Here is a 26460-nt window from a genome sequence, read left to right on the forward strand (position 1 = left end):
GAACACAAACATAAAAACATAGACTAGCATATACGAAAACTGGGCAGTTCTGGGAATATTACATACATACGCGTTAAAAATATATACAGACGGACCGAATTTCAACTGCAATCCAACCGCAAATTGCAGTTCAAGTGCAGTTTGGTTTGCAGTTCTATTGCAGTCGTGTCACGACTGCAATAGAACTGCAAAACAAACAGTTCACACGACTGCACGCCAACTGCAACTGAACTGCAATCCAATATGAAAAATAGACCCTAATAAATTAAGACAATCGCCAAATCCTAAAAAAGTTGGATGTCTTTTATAGTCGTGTGTGATGATTATGATACACTTTACGATCATTAATTTTTACACGTAGGCAAGCACCTGTTTTGTAACCCAACAGACCGTTTCAGTCCTTGGCCGAAAATAGGCACATTATAGGAGCCCCGAGCCACATCACTAAAAGTGTTACACTTCAGGTGCTTCATTATGTCAATTGAGCGCGGCGTTATAATCGCCATAGAACAAATAAACCTATATCACCTCTTTATAGCATCTTCTTTACTTTATAAGGATTTTTCAGCAATTTTTAAATAAAATTGTTAATAGTAGGGGAGGGGGGGTGCTATTTGCGTAGTCACTCGAGCGTCATTCAATATTTAAAAAAAAATTAACCCACCACGTAAAATATCTGATTTCTATACCATTATAACTAGACACATGTCGGAAGTCCATACAAGCTTAATCTGACACGCTCGAGCTTCTACCAAAATCCCCTCTTCCCCTCCCATACTATAATACATACTAATATTAAAAATGCGAAAGTGTTTCTGTCTGTCTATTAGCTCTTCACGCCCAAACCGCTGAATCGATTTTGATGAAATTTTGCTACGGAGATACCTACCTGGAGTTCTGGGAAAGGATAAAGGATAGTTTATCCCGGAAAACCCACTAATCCCGCGCGATAAACGATTTTTGGCGCAAAGGAGTTGCGGGCGTCATCTAGTAATATTATAAATGCGAAAGTGTGTCTGTCTGTCTGTTACCTCTTCACGCCCAAGCCGCTAAACCAATTTTGCTGAAATTTAATATCTAAGAGAGATATACTAAGAGTCACGGGAAAGGACATAGAATACTTTCTATTCGGGAAAAATGCACGGCTCCTGCGCGTAGGAGAGCCATGCTTCGGCACGAATGGGCCGGCTCGACCGGATAAATACCACGTTCTCACAGAAAACCGGCGTGAAACAGCGCTTGCGCTGTGTTTCGCCGAGTGAGTGAGTTTACCGGAGGCCCAATGCCCTAACCCCTACCCTATTCCCTTCCCTACCCTCAACTATTCCCTTCCCTTCCCTACCCTCCCCTATTACCCTATTCCCTCTTAAAAGGCCGGCAACGCACTTGCAGCTCTTCTGATGCTGCGAGTGTCCATGGGCGACGGAAGTTGCTTTCCATCAGGTGACCCGTTTGCTCGTTTGCCCCCTTATTTCATTAAAAAAAAAAAAGATAAACGAATATTGGCGCAACGGGGTTGCGGGAATCGACGAGTTTACGATAATACTTTCGCGAGGTCATTAAGAAATATTATGATAGCCCAGTTGACCAAGAAACCGCAATGATTAATTTCATTAGAAGAGCTAAGCCGTTAGGTAGAAGGTCGTCTGAGAGACAGTCAAAAAGTAGAAAGGATTTTCTGGGACTATAAATATACAAAAGGATTAAAGAATATCGCGTTTTACCATAACTCATAACAATGGCCAGCCTCGAAATTTTTACGACCTGTATAAATTACCTTTTCAATACAAAAATGTCCCTTAACATTATCGCCTTAATAGGAAGATAATTTTGTATTCATATTCTTGGCTTAAACTAGTTTTGTTGCATCACTAATAGTATAGTAAAACCTCTTTTTGCCCGAGACTCCGTCGTAGATGTGGTCAAAGACAGTGTAGAGTTTTTGTTGGATATGGAATATTTTTTCAGAAAAACTTGAACGGACGAGATCTTTTTGGTTTGGGATATGCAACCTTTTTATAACTCCTAGGTTTTGTCGAATTGTATTTAATTCGACATTCAGCATAATGCAACATTGCACGGTAACATGTGGACCTATACCAGCCCTACCTAGGTATAAGGCAATGTTATTTTAATATCGACAATCATGTAAAGTATTATGTACTAGCTGTTGCCTCATGCCTGCGACTTCGTCCGCGTGGACTTTAGTTTATAGTTTTCCAACAATAAACTAAAGTCGTTTACCTACGCGCAAACCATAAAATTACATTGTGTCGGAACCGAACATTTCTCCGGGACAAAAAGCATTCCTTGTCCCGAGATTCAAATAATTAATATCTCCATGCCAAATTTCATCAAAATCATAAAAGTTTATTGTGACATTTTCCGGGACAAAAAGTATCCCTTGCCCTTTCCCGAGACTCAAAGTATCTCGATACCAACATTCATCAAAATCGATTGAATAGTTTACGCGCAAATCATAAAAGTATATTGTGTACCTAGTAATAGTTCATTTTTCCTGGACAAAATGTATCTTATGTTCTTTTTCAGGACTCAATCTATCTATCTCTATACTTACCAAATTTCATCAAAATCGGTCCAGCCGTTTACGCGTATCTGTCGTGACTCGTGAGTGAGAGTTCGTAACCAAGGGATAAATGGATTCATTTTTATTATTTATGTAGATTAAATTGTAGCCCATACTGTATCTTACGTTCATTTGGTAAAAAAATGGGCCCCGTGCGAGTTTCTTACGCCGGTTCTTCTCGCCGGGTTAGTTCCCGAACCGGTGGTAGGCATCATGTAGTCCCATTCTGAAAATATTTATTTTAAATTTATTCAGAAATAAAACAATTTTGATTTTGACTTTGATTTCATAATGATTATGCCTATGTTCTTTCCCAGACGAGACCTTGAAATCGGAGTAAGGAGCATCAAGCTAGTCTATTTGATTATTATCGTCACGGAACCCAGCACCAAAGGTTGAAAAATATTTACTTGGTCTAAGTTTAAAACTATGGGCCATTTAATACTTTACCTCGCGTGTTACTGCCATAAAAAGTCGAAACAAAAAACGATCGGTCTAAGAAAAAAATATGTTCTAGATTTTCAATCTAACTCAAGGTCTACGTGAACAATTAGATATGGTGAATACAACCTCGGAAACACGAGGGTAGGAATTAGATAATTATTTAAAATACTTTCTTGTCAAAAAAATTGCATGCAGCCATAATTTTCAAAAAAGCTTTAAATATGCTATTTTAATACCAGTAAGGACTTATCTTCTTATTTACGCCTTTATCACGTTTTGTTCGTTTTACGTAACAGATGAGTTAAAAATAAGCAAATTACAATTTTAAAGTATACGATATGTAAAAATATTTAAAGGAAAATTGTTTTTCGTCGTAAACCATTTTCGCAGAACTTATCGTATATTTCTAAGCGAATAAATGAATTCATAATGAGATGCGACTCATAAGGGCGTTTGCACAAGAGCGAAAAGGTTTTATACCTTCCACTAGCAACATTGCAAATAAGTCAAGACTACACTACAATCTACGGCCAAGAAAAAATTAACAAAAGCATTAAATAACACCGCTATTCAAAACAACAGCTTTACGAAATCTCATTATTAAACCATATGTAGACAGTATAGTTACAGTAGCACCTTATCAGATCCAGTCTAAACCACATCGACCCACATACAACGTATTTGGTCTCAGTACAACACGCAGCTGGTGTCCCTCAGGGCACCGTTCTAGCTCCTTAATTGTATATTATCTTCATTAATAAGCAAACTATTGCGACAGCACACGCAGTTGCACGTTTAAAATTAGATATGTTTACGAGGTATCCGCTACTGATACCGAGGTTCGCTCACTTATATCTCGAGTTGAAATAATTAGTACTACCATAGTAAAAGGAGGGGAAGTAGGATAACTCCGGCCCAATCCGCGATATAATTACCTACTGTCTTAGGGTTGTCAATTTTAGGCGGCGCGGCGGCGGCGGGTTGGTGTGGGAGCGGCCGTCCGCGCTTCGTTCGCGCAACCGCATGCACAGCGGCAACGTCGCGGACTTTTAATAAAAAGTTAATCCTTATTGTGCATATTTTGTGTATATTTCGGCCATTTTTCGTGCATATTTTCATGCATATTTCGGCACTTTGATCGTGCATATAATCCGATGTCTAAATAAATATATAAAAATACCCTGTAAAACAACAAAACTAACGCTTGTCTATTATACTTACTATAAACAAATCTGTTGTTATGATTCGAACTTTGATTTATGTGTATTGTGATTTACAATTAGTCAATTACTTATTTTTAATTACGATTTAAAATAAGTAATTGACTGTAAGTAGTTATTTAATATACGGTCTACAACATAGAGAAATCGGCAAATTACTATTACGTAAACAAAGCAATAGCGGCAAATTAGTTGACGGATCAAAAGTACATAAAACATTATCTTATTTATACTATGTTCTAGTGGGAAAGTAGATCTACCTACCTACCTACTTCCTTTGTGTGATAGAAAACTAATACAATAAAAAAGCTTGTAAGTAAGTATCTGATCATCAAGTAAAAATTATTATATTATGCTAGAATAAGTGCGTAGTACTGACCTTTCCTGTTCAACAGGTAATTTGAACAAAGACAATTCTGGAATTGTTGCATTACTATTAAAACACCTAAACACACAGCAATATCTATTACTCCTGCGATTATGATCGGACATTTTTGATTCGTTTAGCCGTGGCGCGGCGCGGCGCGAGCGTGCAGCGTAAAGTGTTAGCCCCGACTGGTAAGGCCGAAATATTGTCCGAGATTTTGTTGTGTGCCGTATGGCGACGCATTGATACTATGGCGCACACATACAAGCCGCGCGCGGTGCCTTTGTATGAAGATAACTTACTTCCCCTCCTTTTACTATGGTACTACACTCTTGGCGAAGTAAATCAGGCTGAATCAGTTAATAGATTGACGTAAATAATAATCACTGTAAACCATGTAACTATTATTTTATTTTACATAGATATAAAAGCATGTTTTAGTATAGAGCAAAAATGATGTTGCAAAATACCTTCAGAAAACACCACTAACTAATACAAGGCCCAAGTCACGTGTATTTATAAAACAGCGTATGAAAGTCAAAACTTTAAACCACTGCGATTCTGCGTTTCAAATATCAAGTGACGCTATGTTTATTGTTAATATTAATGTTGAATATCAATTCGGTGCGGCGGCTGCGGAGGTTTTCAGAATTTTCAACACATCTCTTGTAAAAAAAAGTTTCGAATCTCATTTCGAGTGTGTTATATTCGCACTGCTTTTAGATTTGCAAAACTGATAAACGTACATTTACGTACATACTTACCAACGTACATACTTTTGCGTTCATAAAATATAAGGTTTTTCGTTACTTCGTAGCGGTCGTTAGCGTCGAAGCAATTGGAGAAATATTTAATTCCCGACAGTGAATTAAAGCTTACCCTTTACGATAGTAATGACACAAAAACGCATGAAGTACCCACATATAATACCGGCCGAGTAATTACATCGTCGAAGTACGGAAAACAAAATTTAATCGACGCGAACGCGTGTAATTTAGGTGTACTTATTGAATATTTTTTGGAATTTTTATCTTGTACGTGATGGGGCAAAACACTTTAACAAAAAGATGAATTATGATTTAAAATAACTCCGAAAACAATAGTTGAGTCTACTAGTACCTACGCTTTATCAATTAACTCTAAGCAACATTGGTGATTGTATCAAAGGCCTTTTTAAAATCTCTCTGTGTCCATTCCGTATTTTTTTTAATATGTGAATTTCTAAATGATTTCTTTTTTAAACTACATTTTGTATAACCTATTACCGAGTATGATCCAGAATAGTAACAATATTATGTATTTCCATTTTGATCTACACGGAGTTTATGGAATGTAAACATTACACATCGGGATAATTTACACTATATGAGATATATGCCAGTTTACTAGATAATTGTATGTACTTAACTTGTAAGGGGAGCTGTCATCAACAAATACCTGCCCAGTGCCCAACCCACAAAGCCTTGATGCTTTATTGATATTAAATTGTCGTTTAATGAAGATCTATAATGTGGTGTTGTAAAACTTTTAAAAAAGCATACGAAAAGTAGGTTGTTCACTAGAATTTTTTTTCGAGGAATTAGTAGGGGATATAATATTTATACGCCTCGCATATTAGTTTGCTATTGATGCTTAGAAATAAGTTTTTGTACAAATATGATGAGTTTCTTGTGTCTTTCAAGCGAAACTTTACAATATTATGGCGGTGCGGTGTAAGTGTAAATTTTGGACACGCACCTAGGTAAAAGCCCTATTATTAGAAGCTGTATATATTTAAAAAAATATCAAACGCTACGAAACGCGGCATTCAACACTACCATCTTATCTTATCAATGAAGTCTCAATAGCTTGTATTAATTTTATGACAAATATTTGCATGAGATACACATGATTTCATCATAGTTTCGTAACATATTACTACATTATGAATATTGCATCATATGGTACTATGTTTTAGTACCTAAATGTTTGATTGGGGGGATTTCCCGAAACTTGTTAGTTTTATTTATAGGTAGGCCTTAGCTAGCTCTTGATTGCATATTATGTTTAACGCGGTTGACGCGGTTGGCAATAAAAGGCGCGCGCCATTTTTTCAACCGGATGGTTCAATATTAACAAAATTGCATACACAATTTGACACACTCAGAATATATAGCCGATTGATCAGCTAACCGATTAGGTATGTAGGCTACAACAAAATGGTTATCCAAGACAGCAGCCGTTGTATACTTTTCACCTTTTTTTTTTGGATTGCTGTCGCAGGATGCAAATTCACCTGATCGGACCGTAGCTCGGTCTGAATTCTGATCGCAGGCCGACCCGACTTTTGCACTTAGGATTGCACAAATCGAGTCTGGGGCCGTACTACGAAACCGTTTTGAGACTCAAACGAAGGAATCGGAATGCCGCGTTCCACTCTAACAAAAAAGAAATACGTTGTTAGAGTAGGACGCGGCATTCTGATTCGCTCGTTTGAGTCTCAAAACGGTTTCGTTGTAGGCCTCCGGTCAGGTCGGCCTGCGATCAGACCGTGTGGGTCGATCGGCCTGCTCGTATACCGGGTCTTAACCCATCAATCTCCATGCGGCAGCATAACAATGGAAAACCTATTGTGTCTGCGATACCCACGATGGAGGTGCTACGAGATCTAGCGAATATTCCAGAGTGACATTCCGTGATTGTAAATGACGAATTGATCATGTCCTAGCGGTAAAAGAGTTTTTCATTATTAGAACCTATTGACACTGATTGGCTGGATTTTTTACAACTATCCGAGGACGTCTTCAAAGTTAAATATCAATTCTTGGAATAATTAGGCAGTGTGATAATTTTAGACTTGCATAACAGTAAGGCCACTTACACCAGTCTGGGTTATAACTTGTAACTGAGCGTTTATCAATTAAGATATTAAATGCCTTCTCTATCATTAAATTATAATATATATGAAGAAGAATGTTGGATCAAGGATGACTTTTAACCCGAGCTGGTGCAAGAGTTCTAAGTATTTCCTACCATTCCTATTTTCTTGTGATAAACTCTTCTCACAAGACAACTTTAGCATAGGTGAAAATTTTTGATGATGTCACCGCAAAACCAGTAAAAAACTGGCAAGCTGGGGTTACTGTTTAGTCGTAGGTATGCATGTTTAGAGGTTCATTTAAACCACTGGTTCTTAAGAGGATACAACAGGGGCTAGAGAAATGAAAAAAAAGTACGTGTAATATCTATAGCTGTCTCCCTTACCTCAAGCCTATACCGCAGAACGCGATAGAGACAACTGCAGAAAATCCAGAAAATCAACGATTCGTTGTCCCCTGATTCCTTCTCCAAAACTTAACCGATTTAAGTACTTTCTTCATTAAAGATTAAAAAAAGGCTTGAGCTGTGTTCCTATGTTTTGCTTTTTTTGTATAATCTAGCCAAATCTGTTTTCTGGACGTTTGAACACAGCGGAAAATCTGGCAATTTTTTTGGGTTTTTGAACGTTCATATCTTATTTAATAATTAAATTATGAAAAAAAAGAAAACATAGGGACATTGTATTAGTGGTCGTAGATATTCAGGAAAAAAATTATAACTCTACTAGCATTATCCAGGGAGGAAACAGGGGACAACGTTTGTATGGAAAAAAGGGCGGTGTGGAATCCTCTTAACCGGTGGTCCGCGGACCACTGGTGGTCCCTGGAGGCATTCCAAGTGGCGAAGCCATCCTAATAATATGTAAGAATTCAAAAGTTAGTAAAGAGACTGGACTACGCAGTCACAAAAATCACATTTAATTAAAATCTGTAACTTTTAGACTTTTGCCAAATAAAAAAAAATTAGTGCTAATTATAAAGTTGTCCTTATTTTCTTTATCAAAAAACCCTTAGTTTAGGTGAACCAACCGGATGGTCCCCGGCTAGACAAACATTTGGTAAAAAATCATGACTAAAAGGTTAAAAACCACTGATTGAAAAGGTTCATTATATTAATGAATCACAGAAGTTTTATCTTTACATTACGTTGGTAACTAGTTAACTTTTAGAAGTTGGCACGAAAAACAGAATTAACTGTACCTCTATATATTTTTGAATTAAAATCTAGATCGTAGTAGAAGAAAATCAGTAGGTATTAAATCTTATATTTGCTAACTACATGACGGCCAAAATCCGATTATCGCGGAAGAACCGTTAATTTTTCCGGGATAAAAAGTATTCCAAGTTTATTCGCAGGATTCAAAGTATCTCCATACCAAATTTCAGCGAAATCAGTTCCCACTCCCCGCTGAACTAATTTTGCTGAAAAATGGTGATATACTTGGGCGTGAAGATGTAACAGGGTTGCCAGATTGGGGGTTTTTTTCGCAATTCTGGGGAAAATTTTGACTCTAGGCGAAAATTTGGGGAAACAGTATCTTTGGGGAAATGTTTGGGGAAAATAAATACACTATGGGGATTTTTTGGGGTTAGCACTTCTAAAAAACATTACAAACAAATGAAACCAACGTCCTTTTCATTCGATTGACATCCTGGCAAATTTGTTGTTTGTTTGTTTTGGTTTGTTTGGTCGAGTGCGTAAAAGGGCTGACAGACGTACGAACTTAAATTCGCGAACTTACTCGGCTCGCGTTGGTGACACACGAGAATCGCTCACACTGGATTACCATGCCCCCAGGCTCGCGGCTCGCGGCTCTTTGCTGACACACAGGCGATTAAGGCTGGTATAAATAGTCAGTACTCAAGATGCATCTCGGTCTCAAGACACGGTTCAGGCTCTGTTATTGGTTGGCTCTCAAAATTTGGACCAATCACAGAGCCGAACCGAGTCTTGAGACCGGGTCGCATCTTAAGTACTGACTATTTATACCAGCCTAACTCCTAAGATCGTCGAGCCATAGTCCGCGTACTTACACGCACGTCTGTCACCCCCTTAAAAAAATTGGTCGAGCGAACGACTATGTGTTGTGTATCTATTTAACTGTCGAGTGATTGAAACTACTAAATCGAATAAAAGTAGTTTCAATTTTATGTAACAAAGCGATTGGGGATTTTTTTTTGAAAACGTATCATTTTGGGGAAATATAAAAATCAGTTTGGGGGAAATCGTAAAATTGCATCTGGCAACTCTGAGAGGTAATAGGCAGACAGACACCCTTTCGCATTAATAATACCAGTTTACTAATTGTCGACCCAAGGATCCCCTCGAACGACCCTGGCATACGACAAATGGGTCGCAAACTACAAAAATCAATGGTTATATTTATATGACGATATACGAACTTAAATTACGCGGGTTTTAAGTTCGCGAACTTACTCGGCTCGCGTTGGTGACACACGAGAATCGCTCACACTGGATTACCATGCCCCCAGGCTCGCGGCTCGCGGCTCTTTGCTGACACACAGGCGATTAAGGCTGGTATAAATAGTCAGTACTCAAGATGCATCTCGGTCTCAAGACACGGTTCAGGCTCTGTTATTGGTTGGCTCTCAAAATTTGGACCAATCACAGAGCCGAACCGAGTCTTGAGACCGGGTCGCATCTTAAGTACTGACTATTTATACCAGCCTAACTCCTAAGATCGTCGAGCCATAGTCCGCGTACTTACACGCACGTCTGTCACCCCCTTAAAAAAATTGGTCGAGCGAACGACTATGTGTTGTGTATCTATTTAACTGTCGAGTGATTGAAACTACTAAATCGAATAAAAGTAGTTTCAATTTTATGTAACAAAGCGATTGGGGATTTTTTTTTGAAAACGTATCATTTTGGGGAAATATAAAAATCAGTTTGGGGGAAATCGTAAAATTGCATCTGGCAACTCTGAGAGGTAATAGGCAGACAGACACCCTTTCGCATTAATAATACCAGTTTACTAATTGTCGACCCAAGGATCCCCTCGAACGACCCTGGCATACGACAAATGGGTCGCAAACTACAAAAATCAATGGTTATATTTATATGACGATCGTGGGAAGTAACCATTCACATTTATCTGGTGTATGACGATGTACCATCTGTCAAAATCAAAATCAAAATTGTTTTATTTCTAAATAAATTTAAAATAAATGTTTTCAGAATGTCCTACATGGTGCCTACCACCGGTTCGGGAACTAACCCGGCGAGAAGAACCGGCGTAAGAAACTCGCACGGGGCTATTTTATATGCAGACGGAATGAAAGATCAAAGAATAAACGAGAAGGAAAGCTCATAAAAACATTACAAATGGCATGTAAATCGTTTCGATAATATTATATTATTATGTTAATAATAATATTGACAACTTTTTAATATGGGTATTAACCATGAGGTCGGTTAGTAAGAAAAATAGAGATCATAGAGAAAATGCGTTATTTCTGAATAAGCGACTGAAAAGTGAAAAAAATAAGAATCAGTTGCTTATTAGTTATTACTTATAGTTATTATAGCTAATAACTAAAATTATGAATAGAAAGTATTCCCTTTGACATTGCTTTTCACAAAGAAAAAATTAAAAAAAGTCCCTAGGTTACGTCCATAAGGTTCTTCTAACTTCTAAACAAGCATATTTCCGTTGTTTGGGACATATAATTCAAATTCTTGCGACTTTCCTAAATCTGGTATGTCAATGGTGATTCAATTATCACTCGTTACAATAATGACCGCGAATTTTTCGTGCGTGCCTCAATCGCCGTTTCCTTTGAATAACTCTGATATAGCGCACATTCTTCTTGATTCCAATCTTTATTTTTTTTCTTTTTCTGTTTGATTCCGATACAAAAATGTGCAAAGGCAATAAATAAAGAAGTAATATGTAACTTAACAAGATAATGACTCTCCAAAAGACGCATACGGAGCGCGTTGACGTAGACTTTGCTTGAGCTAATCTCAGAGACATTCCAGCAAATTTGTCCCTGTTGGATTATCCTATAGGCAGGCTAAAGCTAGGTTATATAATGAAAATCAATTTTCGTGAACAAAGCACCCTATGCCGAAACCATAAAGTTAATAATATACCTAGCGGAATATTAACTTTATGGCCGAAACACAAGCTATTTGTTTTAGTTTATTTAACTTTAAATGCCTATGGGTCCCATTACCCATACAATAATTAGTATTTGGCGAAATCTTTTAACTTTTCGTTGCTATTATATTATTCAGTTGCAGCCTGAAATTTTGATGTCACGAATAGACACAAAGTCTATTTCGAAATAAAAGACAAACATATCTAATAATCACCTACATTTTTGGGGAGTCAAGTACCCTGGGACCTCGCATGATATCATTATATTCACGCTTATTCAAACTGTGGTGTCAGGTGTGGGCTTCAATCATGTACGACCATTAAATGACACAACGCACTTTCTGCTAGAAAAGTGAAATGATCAGACCTTGTAAGGCCAGGCGGTCTCACTTTCGTTCGAGGTAATATGGACCCGATATTCCTTCTACAGCTCTTGTTACATACATCATCATCAGCCTATCGACGTTTACTGCTGAACGTATTACGTAGGCCTCCTAAATGAACGCCAAAGATACCGAACTTGGGAAACCCTTATCCATCCACTACAACCTTCTTCAAATACAATATGTAAAACTACTTTAAAACTCTGAAACGAACTGTCACCAGCAGGATTTCCGGACCTATTTCCCCTTAAAAGGCCGGCAACGCACCTGCAGCTCTTCTAATGTTGCGAGTGTCCATGGGCGACGGTAGTTGCTTACCATCAGGTGAACCGTTTGCTCGTTTGCCCTCTCATCACCATATTATACTATGTAACAAATAAATACGTCATCACCGTCAAAGGAAATAATAGAAAATCTCAGTTTTAGCACCAAAGCCTCCTAACAACAGACTTTCGTCAACTTTGTCTATTCTTCCATAAAAAGGAATGGTGCAACCCTGCATCTATGGTGACATTAAATAAGAAGAAGGAATCTTTTAATATGCTGATCATGATAAAAATGCAGGTGACCGGTGCAGATATTATGTCTGCTGATGCATCCGCTGACGTGTAGAAGTGCCTACATTCAAGAACCAAATGACAAGTTAGGGAAAATGACATGGGGATAAATGCAAAAAAAATATGAAAATCGTGTGACGTACTTTACGGATAGTCCCCAAGTGAAACTTTACTACATGGCAATGTTAATGCCAATTCTGTTATACAAATTCTTGTAGGATTGTTATATAAATTCTTAGGACATTTATTAGAGTAGTGGATTATAGAAGAGCAGAGGACTTTATAAGCATCCCATTATAGAATGTTTGGTGGGTAATAGAGAGGGCCGGATCAACCATATGGACTTTCCGGGCTTAAGCCCAGGGCCCCATGAATTCAAGGGGCTCCAGCTAAGTCTAGAAAAAGGACGACAATGTGAAAGAATCCATAATTTTATTAAATTAAACCAAGGGTCGTGTGCGGACCAAGCATGTTCGAAGATGATTTTCACTCATCTCAGGACTTCAACATCTCTAGGATTTAATGACAAAGTCTCTAGCTTGCACCAATATTTCACTCCAAACTTCAGAGAGATAATTAGTAGCTGCAAAAAATGGTTACTCTTTATTTCATTTTTTTTTTTTTATATAAAATGTTATACTGCTGGTGACAGTTCATTCCAGAGTTTTACAGTGCGCGGCAGAAATTTACGCGAAAAACGCACTGTGGAAGACTGCCACTCATCAAGGTGATGAGGATGGTATGTTTTTCGCGTGGGACGATAGCGAAAAGTTGCAGGTGGTATGATTCCGAACAATTCCTCAGAGCACTCCCCGTGATACAACTGATAGAGGATGCAGAGTGAAGCTACATCTCGGCGTAATTCCAGGGGGTCCAAGCTGTTTGAAACACTATGGCAGTCAACAATTCGAGCAGCCCTTCGTTGGATACGATCCAGAGGGAGCAGTTGGTATTTTGGCGCCCCTGCCCAGAGATGAGAACAATATTCCATATGAGGCCGAACCTGCGCCTTGTAGAGTTGTAGGCGTTGGTCCGGACTGAAGTACTGTCTCGCTCTGTTAAGTACACCAAGCTTCTTCGAGGCTAATTTGGCCTTACCCTCAAGATGATATCGGAACTGGACTTCGCTCGATATGTTGACGCCAAGTATCTCAATGCTAGGCGAGATGGTTAAAGATGTGCCCTCGAAACGAGGATAAACGACCATTGGTGACTTTTTAGTGGTGAACGCGCAGACTTGTGTCTTGGTGGGGTTGAATTGGACTAAGTTACGTCTACCCCATTCAGAGACCTTCTCCAATGAATTCTCCACCTTAGATACAAGTTCGTTTCGACTCTCAGTGACATTTTGCCGAGAAATATTAGGGGAGCCGGTATATACAGCATCACCTGTACTATCATCCGCATAGCAATGAATGCCGATGGTTTGTAACATGTCATTGATATGCAGTATGAATAGAGTAGGCGATAGTACACAGCTCTGAGGGACACCAGCATTAACAGACTGAGTTTCCGAGCATTCGCCGTCAACTACGACCTTCGTCGTAGTAGACGCGTCTGTCTGCTAAGAAACTAGTGACCCACTTACATAATTTCTCGGGCAGCCCGTATGATGGAAGCTTTGATAGCAGCGCTTTATGCCAAACCCGATCAAAGGCCTTCGCAATATCCAAACTAACAGCCAATGCCTCTCCCTTCGACTCAATTGCCTGAGCCCAATGATGAGTCAGGTATGCCAAGAGATCACCAGCCGAGCGAACCTTACGGAACCCGTATTGTTTGTCGCTTAGCAATCCCTGGCCGTCCAAGTATCGAAGAAGCTGGCTATTGATAATGGATTCCATTATTTTCGAAAAGAGAGAGGTTATAGCGATTGGTCTGTAGTTGGAAGGATTTGAGCGGTCACCTTTTTTGAGGATCGGGTGCACCAAGGCCGTCGTCCAGGAAGCCGGGACGGTGCCAGTGGAATAGGAGAGCCGAAAAAGACGCGTCAAGACCGGAGCCAACTCTGGAGCACACTTTTTCAACACAATAGGCGGGATTCCGTCAGGCCCACACAGGACTTTTGGATATCAAGGGAACAGAGGGCTTTTCGCACTGAGCGCTGATGAAACCGAATATCCGACATGATGCTCGTGCATCGCGGTATGGTCGGCGGTTTCTGCCCCCCGTCATCCAGGGTCGAGTTTGACGCAAAGAGCTTGCCCAGAAGATCGGCTTTGTCCTTTGCGTCCTGGGCCAACGATCCATTTCCTACGTGTAGGGATGGTAGGGTTGGCTTGCAGAAATTTCCTTCAATAGCTTTGGCCAGAGACCAGAATTCACGGGTTCCCGAGGGGAGGCACTCAAGTCTCTTGCCAATTCTATTGACGTGCTGTTGCTTTGCCCGAGTAATCTCTTTCTTGAGGGACCTAGAGGCAAGGCTCCTTTTTATATGTGCTGGTATTTAAATCCCGAGCAGACACTGCGTTGACCCAGGATTGGTAAGCCTCCTGCTTCCGGCGAGAAGCTTTTTTGGGGGATGAACCAAACCAGGGACGAAATCTGCCGCCAGTTGGCACTACAGAGGTCGGAATGAAAAGTTCCATCCCCTGCATCACCACATCGGCAACAGAGTTGGCAGTGTTGTCGGGATCACCCGGTGAGAAGCACACGTGCCCCCAAGGATAGGATGCAAAAAACGACCGCATCCCATCCCAGTCTGCTGACTAGTAGTGCCACACACGACGGTATTTAACAGCGCGCTATTTTAACACCGTCGTAAGTGGCACAGAACTCCTAACAAGGCAATGATCCGATGAACCAAGTGGTGCGGTTACGGATATTTGGTAGCCGTCAGGATTTGAAGTCAGTAGGAGGTCCAACAAGGACGGATCCTGACCATCCACAACTGGGATTCGCGTAGGCGTAGTAACCTGTTGTGTCAAGTCGTTCGCAAGGGCAAAGTTGCAGACAGATCTCCCCGCATGATCAGTTTTACTGGAATTGAGCCAGTCGGCGTGGTGGGCATTAAAGTCGCCAAGTATTATGATCTCTGCGGATGGGATCTGCTGCTGCACAAAATCTGAAGCAGCTTGCAGGTGCTCCAAGAGTCGGTCCGTCTCGGGGTAACCACTATGGGACCTATAAAGGCACGCATAGACGCGAGGGTGGTCGCCGCAGTCTATGCGGAGCCATAAGTTTGATAGGTCCATGACCTCAAGATTGCTGAGGCGGCGAGAGCTGATATCATCTCTGATATACACACACACACTCCAGCTATGGGTAGAAAGGAGTGCTTGAGGTGATACCCTGGGTGGGAAAGGTATGATGTGTCACTCGGAGATGATATCTGCGTCTCGGTTAAAAAGAGCAAAGCCGGCTTTGCCGTCTCAAGGTGGTAATGGACGGCATTAAGGTTGGAGTGTAATCCCCTGATATTACAAAAGTCCATGTTTAATATCGAGGGGGGTGCCTTTGTGTGTTTGCTCTTGCCCCAAGCAGATTGGAGTGCAGTTACACAGCAGGGGTCACCAATTATGTAAAACTACATAATTGTTGACCCCTGGGTTAAACCATACAAAAAATATACAATTGTATGTCTAGTCTCTGATTAAAAAGATTGTGTGGTTTGCAGTCCTGCGAATTCTACAATGAATCAAAATTCAACAAGTCTACATTATAGAAGTTGTTATTTACTTCAAACTGACAGTTTAGTGTTATAACTAGGGTTATAACACTTGTAGCAGTAGGCCAAGGCCCTCTAAACAAACAGTCCAGCCCTGGTAATAGATGACTTTATAAGAGCAGAGAATAGATTATATTATATCCCATTACAATAGTTAACTTCAAGTTTCAAATGAGCCTACTAGCTAATAGTAGTTATTAGCATGCAGCAAGTTATTAGGCTTGAATCGTAGTAAAGAAAACAAAAGCTTATTATATGTGTTGAGTTATTTTCTGGAAAGTAGCTATGAAATAAATTAATATCTAAGCAATTCAAGTTGAGGCCAACATTTACTTGTAAATTTGATCTTTCTGATGGCTGGCTCGAATACACAAATACCATTTGTCGTTTAAGTTCTATCATGATAAGTAATTTTTTTTTAGCTTTACAGGAGAGACAAACACCTTTTAATTTGATATCTAAGACATAAATTACTTGTTGAGTATACTTCAAAAATAACGTGGGAGAGCCATGCTTCAGCACAAATGGAGCGGCTCAACCGGAGAAATTTCAAAAATTAGATAAGAAGCCAATGGGGGGTCATGAAATATTTTGTTGTGAGGTCGCATCATAAATAAGTTTGAAAAACACTGCTCTAAATCAAAATACACTCAATGTTTCCAAAAATGACTTCAGTACACAACTGCCCAAATAATAAATTTAAGCTATTAAAAAGTGTCCTTGATACATGCTAGTCTGCTATTATATCAAGAGAGCTAGCTGTGTACTATGTCATCTATAATTAATATTTTCTAGTCAGTGCTATGACTGTTGAAATGTAATAACTGTTCTTATGTAGGTACTATTTTTTTCTATCTGCACTACAAAGTATGAGTTTATTATGCATTTATCTTAGTTTTAGTCTTGGCAGCAAATACAACCAAACAATTAGTTTATCATGAGTTTGTGCCCAATGCTTTCCATAATTTTTTTAAACTACTGTTCACGAAATATATTAATTTATATGTAAGAATATACTACTAACCTTATAACAATATTATGCTTGTATCACTGTAGTCTGCAGCTGGTTTCCATAACTTTTACTTTTTCTTTGTGAAGAGGTTGTTTACGACTTGATAACGTACCAACGGGAGATAAACATTATACATACAACAATTATAACACCGATACCACTAATTAAACCACTTTCTGAATAAATAAGATTAAAAATTTGCCTACAATTAACTGACACTACTTCGCTTACTGCCGAATTGAATATCAATTCATTACCACAACAAGAACTCATCACAGTATTTATATATTATAAATTTACAATAAAAATTGAACAAATTCGTCTAATATAATGTTAAAAATAAAAATATATTTATAAATTTGACCTAAATAAAATATACGAACGTAAATTGTAAACACATGAGATGACACAATTGTCAATTTTTTTGACTTTAATTTTTTTTAGACCAACTGTCGAGTGTCGACATTCACCTTTAATTTTTATAACTGGCAATACTACTAATTAAACCGTTGTCAGTGTCAAGTTAAAAGAGCGGGAAAATCAAATTCAACGAATACTATACTCACAAGGAGATCAAATTCTCGTAAAAATATTTATATTTTCTTGTTCTGGTTTTTTCTGTTTTATATCTTGTATTTGCATGGTCGCATGAAGTCATCACTCATCACCCGTGCCCAGTGCATGGCAATCAGTTTATAATACTTTATAACTGCACATATTTTTCGCCTCAAGTCTGACGCTGGCAAGTGAGGCAACTCGTAAATGGGAAGGCTTACGCCAAATGAAGAAGAAAAATCACTCTACTCATCATCATGATTCATGAATCTTGATTCTTGACTCACGCAATTACTCAAGAATTTACTATTTTATCTGGAAGTTGACCAAATTCAAGTATTCGGCCTGGGCTTCTTCTCAGCAGCCTAGATGAATTTATGTCACTCCCATTCACCAAACAAATTGTTTTCTTTTTATTATATTGGCAATTCACCCTGAATTCAACTTTTGAGGCTAAGTTTTTCATCAGTATTATTGCGGCTGACACCGGCTGACACCATTAACAGATGAACATTACAATGTAAATGAAAATCAGAATAAGTATAATTTATTATTTTTATTATCAATTATTACAAACTTACTTCAATTTGGCTCCTTAAATGCTTTGTGTTAAATGTTAATGGAAGAAGCAGTTTCTCTTTTTTAATGTACATTCAGATGTTTAAAAGTTTATCAAAATTAGACGCAGCGCAGACGACACACTAAACGTGACGCAATTTTGCGTCACGGATAGTCTGTCGTCTGCGCTGCGCCTTACACAAATTAATAAATTAGATATGTTTTTTGTACACTTTATACAAATACAGAAATTTTAAAGCTATGAAAACAATATTATTATTAGTTACTGATTTATAAAAGGAATGCATACATTTACTGAAATTGTATAAATAGAAGTAAAGTTGTATATCGTATATAGTCCATGCCTATTTGAAGAATTAATGTAACTTTGTTATATTTGTATACAGCAAATTATAAATCTATATCTGTTTAAAACTATAGATCACATTGATTAATTACCTAAGTCACTGGCATAGACTATAATCTAAAGAATATATTAAGACATAAAAGCGTCGTTGTTTATAAAATATTCTATTGTGATATAAAATGGTTATTTGATTAAAATACATAATAAGTACTACCTCTATTGACTGTAAACTGGACTGTATGTTGCAATAATTATTAAACTACACAAAATATTATGCTTGAAATGTCTTCATTGCATTTATTTATGTTTGTTAGATATGAGTTTTTTTTTTGCTTTAAATATGAATATTTTGTACAAAAATCATATTAAAACTTTAATTCAAATTGTGATTTTTTAAGACTGAGTCTCATTCCATGCGCATAACTTATTAAAAATAGAGAAAAATTATTCAGACTTCCAAAAAATTACATTCAGCCACAATTCAACTTACACTATAAAACCTCAGTACAAAACTATGACTAATTTAAAGTTCATCCTTCTCTAGATCTACGTCTGAGAGGTCAATGTCCTCTTCTGGTGGCAATTCTCCATCTTTGCCGTCCCAGGGGTCGGTTGTGGAGATTTTGGGCATTTCAGCGCCTCTAACTGGGGCCGTTTGCCCGCGACCGAAGGATAGATCCCTGTAAAAAAAGAAATATTAAAACTTGATGCTACTTTCAGCATTACGATTATTGTGTTTACAATTTGGACAATTCATTTGCTATTGAACGAAATCGTATTACACAAATTATAATAATGTTACGGACACACAGAGCCATCTAGCGCCAAACCAGCGCAACTTATCGGAGAAGCGCAAACAGCGTAAATCCGCTATTCGATACTAGATGGCGTTAGGCTTCTAGAAATATTCCTCACTTGTTTACGCCAATGTTGTACATTCGGGAAAGGAATGTTCTCGTACAGTCCAGAGCTCGCCTCGCCCCATATAAATAGTCGCAGGCAGACGGGCCGGTAGTTCAGTTCGATACGAGCTATCATCAAGGCGACTTCGAAGTGAGAAACAAGTGATCAAAAAGTTATTCTAGTGGAACCTACGACTTGGCTACGACCTAGGACAGTGATAGTGCTTAGTGTTTGGACCTAGTGCTTTGTGTGACCTAGTGTTTGTGAATAAAGTCTTTAAAAGAGTCAGCAGGTCTTTCTCTCCAAATCCTTCGAACCCTAGCACGTAACAATAATTTCAGTTTAAATGATTAAAAACTATCACACTTAAAGCAACTAAACAAAAAAATGTTCAAATGTGTATCTTTCGAAACTACTAAGCGGTAAGTTTGGAACATACATTTTATTTCACATAGTTTGTCAAAAATAGTTTATAGCATAGCTACAATATAAATAGCGTTTGTTTTGTTTTCTGATACTCGAATGTCACTATGGCAGTGTCTTAAAAACCCATACCGTAACAACGTCGAAGACACAATCTACTTTTTAAAGAAGAAATCATTAAACTTTTAGGAAAATATGAAATAGCTCACCTCAAGAACTCATTGATGCCAGTCTCCGAGAATGATCCCCTCAGTGTTGAGAATTTAAGTTTCTTGGCGTTGACCACAGCCATGGCTGGGTAACCGAAGCCGCCAAGCTCTAAAGCCTCTTCTAGTGCCAACTGAGAGCCGGCCTCCGCCCATACCCATCTGTAAATATTATTTAGCTCTTATAAAGGTGCTGCCTCACCGGGAGCATTTGCTTGTAATGTAACATTACAGAGTTGAGCATTACATTAGTGAGGGAGGAGAATCGAGCATTACAATTCGCACCTTGTAATGATACAATATGTAGTATCTTAATACAACTTGTAACATCAATGCTACGCGACAGTAAAGTCAGCTTGCTATGAAACAGTCAAAGTCGAATCTATAACGTTACATTACATGCGAATGCGGAATGCTCGTCAGTCAGGTAGTATTGTAAAGTAATGCTCAAAGTCGAATCTAAAATGTTATATTACATGTGAATGCTCGCGGTGAATGAACAATGAACTAAAGCGTAAATAAAGTGTAGCCAACCGCACGAACTTTCTCGCGATAAAACCCTTTGATGTGCGGCTATATACCGACAGCGTCGTGAAGGGCGTTCGTATTCGCGATAATGATTCGCGATAGTGTTATTGTACGATAGATAGGCCAGACGTGTCGCGAAAACGCAATTATTCGCATTATCGCGATAGTGTGGCCGTAGCATAAGACAAAGGCATAAGTGCTAAACATTTTCATAACTGTGCCTTGTCTTGCTAAGGGTAGGATAGCGAAAGAGTAAAAACAATACCACTGACATCATATTATATCAATACAAAATAAATAAGTAAGTATCGATAAAAAACATAATTTATCAGTTTATTAACAATTGTCTGTATCAAGTCACACTAAGGGCCTGTTTCACCACTTTCTGATAAAGTGCCTAATAATAGGCTATTCACAACTTTTTTGACATATTCTTTATACTTGATCTGTCAAGTTAATTGGTGGATAGCCTTATCAGGAAGTGGTGAAACAGGCCCTAAGAATTACTTTAAACATTCAATCTAGGTTTAAGATCTGCCTGATAAAATAATGTTAATATATTCCTTACCCCCACATCTTATTCTTGTATTTGTCACCGAGTCTTGTGAGGATGCTGATGTACTGGTTGCGGCAGGCAGCGTTGCAGTCCAGGATATGGGGTAAGATGGACACCACACATAGTGGCTTCTCACTGCACGCCTTCATTGTTGACTCGTCAACCACCTACAGTAAAAAGAAATAATAAGTAAAATAGCCAAAACAAAGAACAGTAAAGCAATAAAGTATTTTATTTTTATTTTTACTCGAACTTTTCAAAGAAGAAAAAATATTCTCTTCCTCAACTTTTTGCTATAGTTGTGAGCCGTGCGGCGTGCGCGTGTTTCTCTGTCTGTCTCTCTCTCTCTCATAGAAAGCAATCCGGTAACTTCTTTCCATCTGGGTGGGTGTCCCTTAACACCTCTCAAATTTTTATTATTTTTCTTTATAATATTAACATCTCAACTGACCTGAACAATCTCCGGTGGTGGCAGACTGTCGGCCAACTTCTCGAGTGCCCAGGCCACGATGTCGCTGGACGTCCTGCCTCCATTGTAGTCCTCAGCGGAGTCGCTGGTCTTCTTGCCAGATGGGAACATCTTGATAGTAGGGTAGCCTTGGACTTGGAAGCGGGAGGCCAGGGCCTGGTGCACTGTGGCATCGACTGCTCCCACTTTAACCTGTAATAAGTGTTGATTTTAGACATTTGGATGCGGTTTTTGGAACGAAGTTCCTTATCGCGCGTTGCGAAAGGGGGCTAGACGAAAAGTTGTAACGCCACTAAAGTGTCGTGTGTCTTTTGTACAAAAGAAATAACTTCGTTCCATCCGGGTGTCCCTTGACACCTGTCAGGTTTTTTGTTATAAATCTGATTAAAATATTATGATCAAAGATACCACACTGTGCTTATTGGGACTATCAAGCAACTGTTGTTTGTGTAGAACTTTGTTTAGTACTCATAATATAGTGTAGCTTAAGTACATAGGTACCCAAGATCGCAAAATTTTAATCACACGCCGACCATACCCGCAACGTCGGCGCTGATGGCCCGAGATGTATGAAACTCTAGGAAGCGTTATTTACTAATGCGTAGCGGTCAGCGCTGATATTTTTGACATTCCGGTGTCGGCGCCAACAGTCCGCGAGACTAAAATCAGCCTTAGAGTTCTAAGGCACTAGTGGTACAAAACATTGATATTCGTTTACAAAATAAAAACGAAGCCCTGCTATAACAATGTAGTTGGGAAATCTCTATTAGCAATATTGTAGGTGTAGAAATTGACTCAGGTTTTATTGGTAGTAAATGTCATGACTTATGAGGCTATAAAACAAAAATAATAATAGGTATTTGTAATGTCTTAATAGAAAAAAGTGTTTGCCTTTAAACATAAATGTAAAAATACAATTCAAATAGTTCTATACATTTGAAATTCTAGTTGGTCTCTACTTACTAAAAAGTAAAAACTAATGCATTGATTTAACATGTATTCATTTGACTTTATTATTTAAATTTATTATATTGAGTTTTACTGCTAAAGGTAATTTGAAAAGAAAGAAAAAAATATAAATTGCTGTGACTAGTTTTTTATTTTATATTTTTTATCACTAAGTACATAATAGTAATTTAAAAAAATACGTAAATATTAAGAAATAAACCTTGATTGAATTTCTAACTCTGGTTCCCTCACTCTAGGGTAAGATATGCATGTAATTTATGTATCAAGAGATAAAAATTTAAAAAGAGAATCTCTGAGTAGAAAAAAAAGTGTCTCACCTTGCCCTTCAGTTCGGTGGCCGCCTTAGCCCAGTGGGGCTCCAAGTTCTTGCAGTGTCCGCACCACGGGGCGAAGAACTCCACCAGCCACAGGTCATCGCTGTCCAGAACCTTCTCCTTGAAGTTGCTCTCCGTCAGTTCAATCACGTCCGACTGTAATTAAAAGTTTTAGCGTAAATGACACATGTATTCCAAAGAGGTTAAAAGGTCTCTTACAGATAACGCAAACTAGCTTTTATTCTTGTTTTAATCATAAAAACTTGCATCAAAAAAATATATAAAATATTTTTTTATTTTATTTAAAAAAAAAACCCTTTGCTTTATTGATCTGATATAACATTAGGTGATGTAGGGCAACCTCCTCAACGGATTTTTAAATACGTAGTTAATATAATAATTTTCAATGTCAAAACTACTTTAGTGTATTTCATAACTACATGACAAAATTGGTTTATCATACATTTTTCTGGGTTAAATGTATCTTATGTCCCGGGCTTCAAAAGTGTCTCCATACAAAAATTCAGTAAAATTCATTTAGTATTTTGGACCTGAAGAGGTAAAAGACAGAAAGATAGACAGACACACTTTCGCATTTATAATATTAGTAGTAATTATTACACAATATTAATTCTATTAGCCAACCACTCGGGGCTTTTTAGTTTTTGTGTAGGAGTATGTAGGTGTAGTATTGGAAATCTTGACCCACTAAGGTCAGAGACAACCCACATTATGCACGCCTATGTTCTTGCGCTCTGCTATTAATAATATCAGCAAAATGACCCACTTAATGTACACAAGAACTAGTTAACCAAATAACAGCTTTCTTTTTTTTTTTTGCAATTGCTGCAGTACTATTTACGATAACCAAAATAACAAGGCACAGAATGTTTTGAGCCTTAATTTGCCTGTTTGGACTGGTCTTTAGAAAGCAACATTAAGGTATATTTTATAAACATAAACTATAATAATAAAAAGTTATTTTAATGACTAAATATTGTTTTTATGCCCTAAATCTGGAGTAATAATTTATCATTGTTTGTGTAATAAAATACACAGATGAAGTGTCACTACCCTCATAGGAAATTACATAACCAACATTACTCCCTTATCATAATTCAAACACAAGCTTGTTACAACCTTAATCATTGGAAAATTGATTAGGAGTAACAGTATCTTTATCCATTTCAGAACATTATTACACAAAACAACCATGGAATGATTTTGCTATAATATAATAGTAAGCTGTCTTTTATATTTTGTTTTACAATAGTAATGTAGAATTATTAAGCACTGAGTAAAAACAAATGTAAGCTTTTAATAATGCATCAAAAATGAATACAATAATTTTATTCACAATTAGTTTTGCTCTTCCTTTCATCCTTTTGCAAATTTTTTATTTTATATTTTTCACGTAACGGAATAAGTTTGTTTGCAATGAATCAAACCTTATCTTTTTTATTGCATCCAGCAAAGGTGGTGTCAACTGCTTCTGAGAAGTTGTTTTTGTCATCCAAGGAATATTGTGCCCATATAAATCATGCCTCAGCTAGCAAATTAAAGGTTACAGCTATGTTATAAGCAAATCATATTAGGAATGAGCTGCTAGTTCAAGAAAGAAGTATGTACACATGACTGTCTCTATTAAAGAAGATGTGACTTGAAAATATTGGCCTTTGGCCAAGTTGCATTAGTATTAGTTATAGTTTATCCTTATTTTATTTTATCTTGCTCATAATGTTATAATAAGAGATATTTTGACACAAGATCATCTTTAAGCCAAGGATGATAGTGAGGCCAATATTTTATAAAGATCAGATAATAAATAATTTTCCCTTACCTTATCAGATGAAGAGCTAGCCTTCTTTCCAAGATTATCATACGCCTTCTCCTTGGCAGCTTTGATTGCAGCATCTACAAATGCCTCTGCCGTCCTTTGTCCTTGGTATGGTGTGTGCTTGCTGCCTGTGAAGATTTTGATGGTTGGGAATCCTGATACTCCATACTTTTGTCCAAGATCTTTGTGCTGGTCAGCATCTACTGCTCCTACTTTGACTAAGCCCTGTTAAATGATAAGCCATATTCTACAGACAATTCATACTAGATTAATCACATGTATGGCAACTTAAAATGGAATGTCAAGATGGTTGTAGAATTTAGTGAATACAAAGAAAATAAAAAAAATAAAGACATAGTCTGTAAACAGGTTTACGTGGGTGGAAACTGGAAGACTAGAAGTTTCTGGTTACTTATGATACACAATCTCACCTTAAGTGCTCTGGCGGCCTTTTTATACTCAGGAACTAAGTTTTTGCAATGTCCACACCAAGGTGCGAAGAACTCGACGATCCAAACTTCATCTGAATTTGTGACTAGCCTCTCAAAATTACTAGGAGTCAATTCTACGACATCTGAAGACGAGTCGTATAGAGCGTACGAGCCCGTGAAACATAAAATAACACCTAGAAAGCAAATTAATGTTAAAACACCGGCAGAAAAAACAGCGTGAAGAAGTCGTTTTACACTTGATTAATTATTGTAAACTTACCTATTAAAAGCGATCGTAACATTTTTGTTACGCTAGCCTATAATCTATCACTTTATATAATGAGATCTATGAATTTTATTGAGTTTTAGCGATTTTAGAAATCACAGTCTTGAATTCTCGATACTAGTACACGTCAATTCGACTGTCGACAAATGAATCTCGAAGACCATAGATAGGTCCTAAAATTGTCAATGGATTTCGTGGTTGAATTTGATTGGTGAAAAATTTAGGGAGAGGTAACCGTAAACGATCCTCCTTGGATCCTCCGTCCTCCGATCGAAAACATCCACGATAGTCGTGTCTCTACAAATATATACTAGTAATCTGTGGTCGTGTCAACGCGCAGCGCGTTCAGGCGCGTTGACACGAGGCGCGTTGCGCGCCTACCAACATATGTCTATTGTGTCAACACATTTATAAAGGCTAAAGGTTGATGAACGTGGAATGTAAATAATAGCGCCAAAATATATACCTATCTGAATATATTTTAATACAAAATCTTTGGCCTGGTGAGTGGTGAGTGGTGAGTTGGTGGCTGGTAGCCACACGCTGAATGTGCTAACTGCTATCTGTGGTGCTATACTATACTCGGTGAAACATGGCGGTAGCGGCATCGGTACCGGTCATTAACTCCCTGTCAAAAACTTGCATTTTCCATAAGCCACCTCCCCATATAGGCGAACGCGTTGGCCGCCGCGTTGGCCGACGCGTTGGCAGACGCGTTGGCAGTGCGCTTGCAACGGCGTTTGTGAGTAATCCACACATAGGCACAGAATACTTAGGTATATACTAGGAAGGTCGTTCAGTATGCTTTGGATCGCGCCAATGTGCGGACGGATTCAAAA

General features: G+C 38.1%; 2 protein-coding genes across 2 annotated transcripts in view; both read right to left on the reverse strand.

Annotated features, from left to right (window-relative positions):
- The window catches only part of LOC121730333 (solute carrier organic anion transporter family member 74D-like), a 104790-nt gene extending 87256 nt beyond the window's left edge, over window positions 1-17534 (reverse strand). Inside the window, exon 1 of the mRNA XM_042119338.1 lies at window positions 17232-17534. The gene's annotated coding sequence lies outside the window, so the exon portion shown is untranslated. The remainder of the gene's footprint in view (window positions 1-17231) is intronic.
- Window positions 17535-19070: 1536 nt separating this feature from the next.
- On the reverse strand, window positions 19071-25779 carry LOC121730474 (protein disulfide-isomerase A6 homolog). The gene is made up of 8 exons (XM_042119522.1): window positions 25616-25779; window positions 25336-25529; window positions 24908-25129; window positions 23071-23223; window positions 21767-21976; window positions 21328-21482; window positions 20235-20393; window positions 19071-19379 (listed from the first exon to the last, which is right to left on the reverse strand). The coding sequence occupies exons 1-8, from the start codon at window positions 25635-25637 to the stop codon at window positions 19223-19225; spliced, it is 1272 nt and encodes a 423-aa protein (XP_041975456.1). The 5' UTR covers window positions 25638-25779; the 3' UTR covers window positions 19071-19222.
- Window positions 25780-26460: the final 681 nt, after the last annotated feature.

This window comes from Aricia agestis, chromosome 9 (assembly GCF_905147365.1).
Source record: "Aricia agestis chromosome 9, ilAriAges1.1, whole genome shotgun sequence".
Classification (NCBI taxonomy): domain Eukaryota; kingdom Metazoa; phylum Arthropoda; class Insecta; order Lepidoptera; family Lycaenidae; genus Aricia; species Aricia agestis.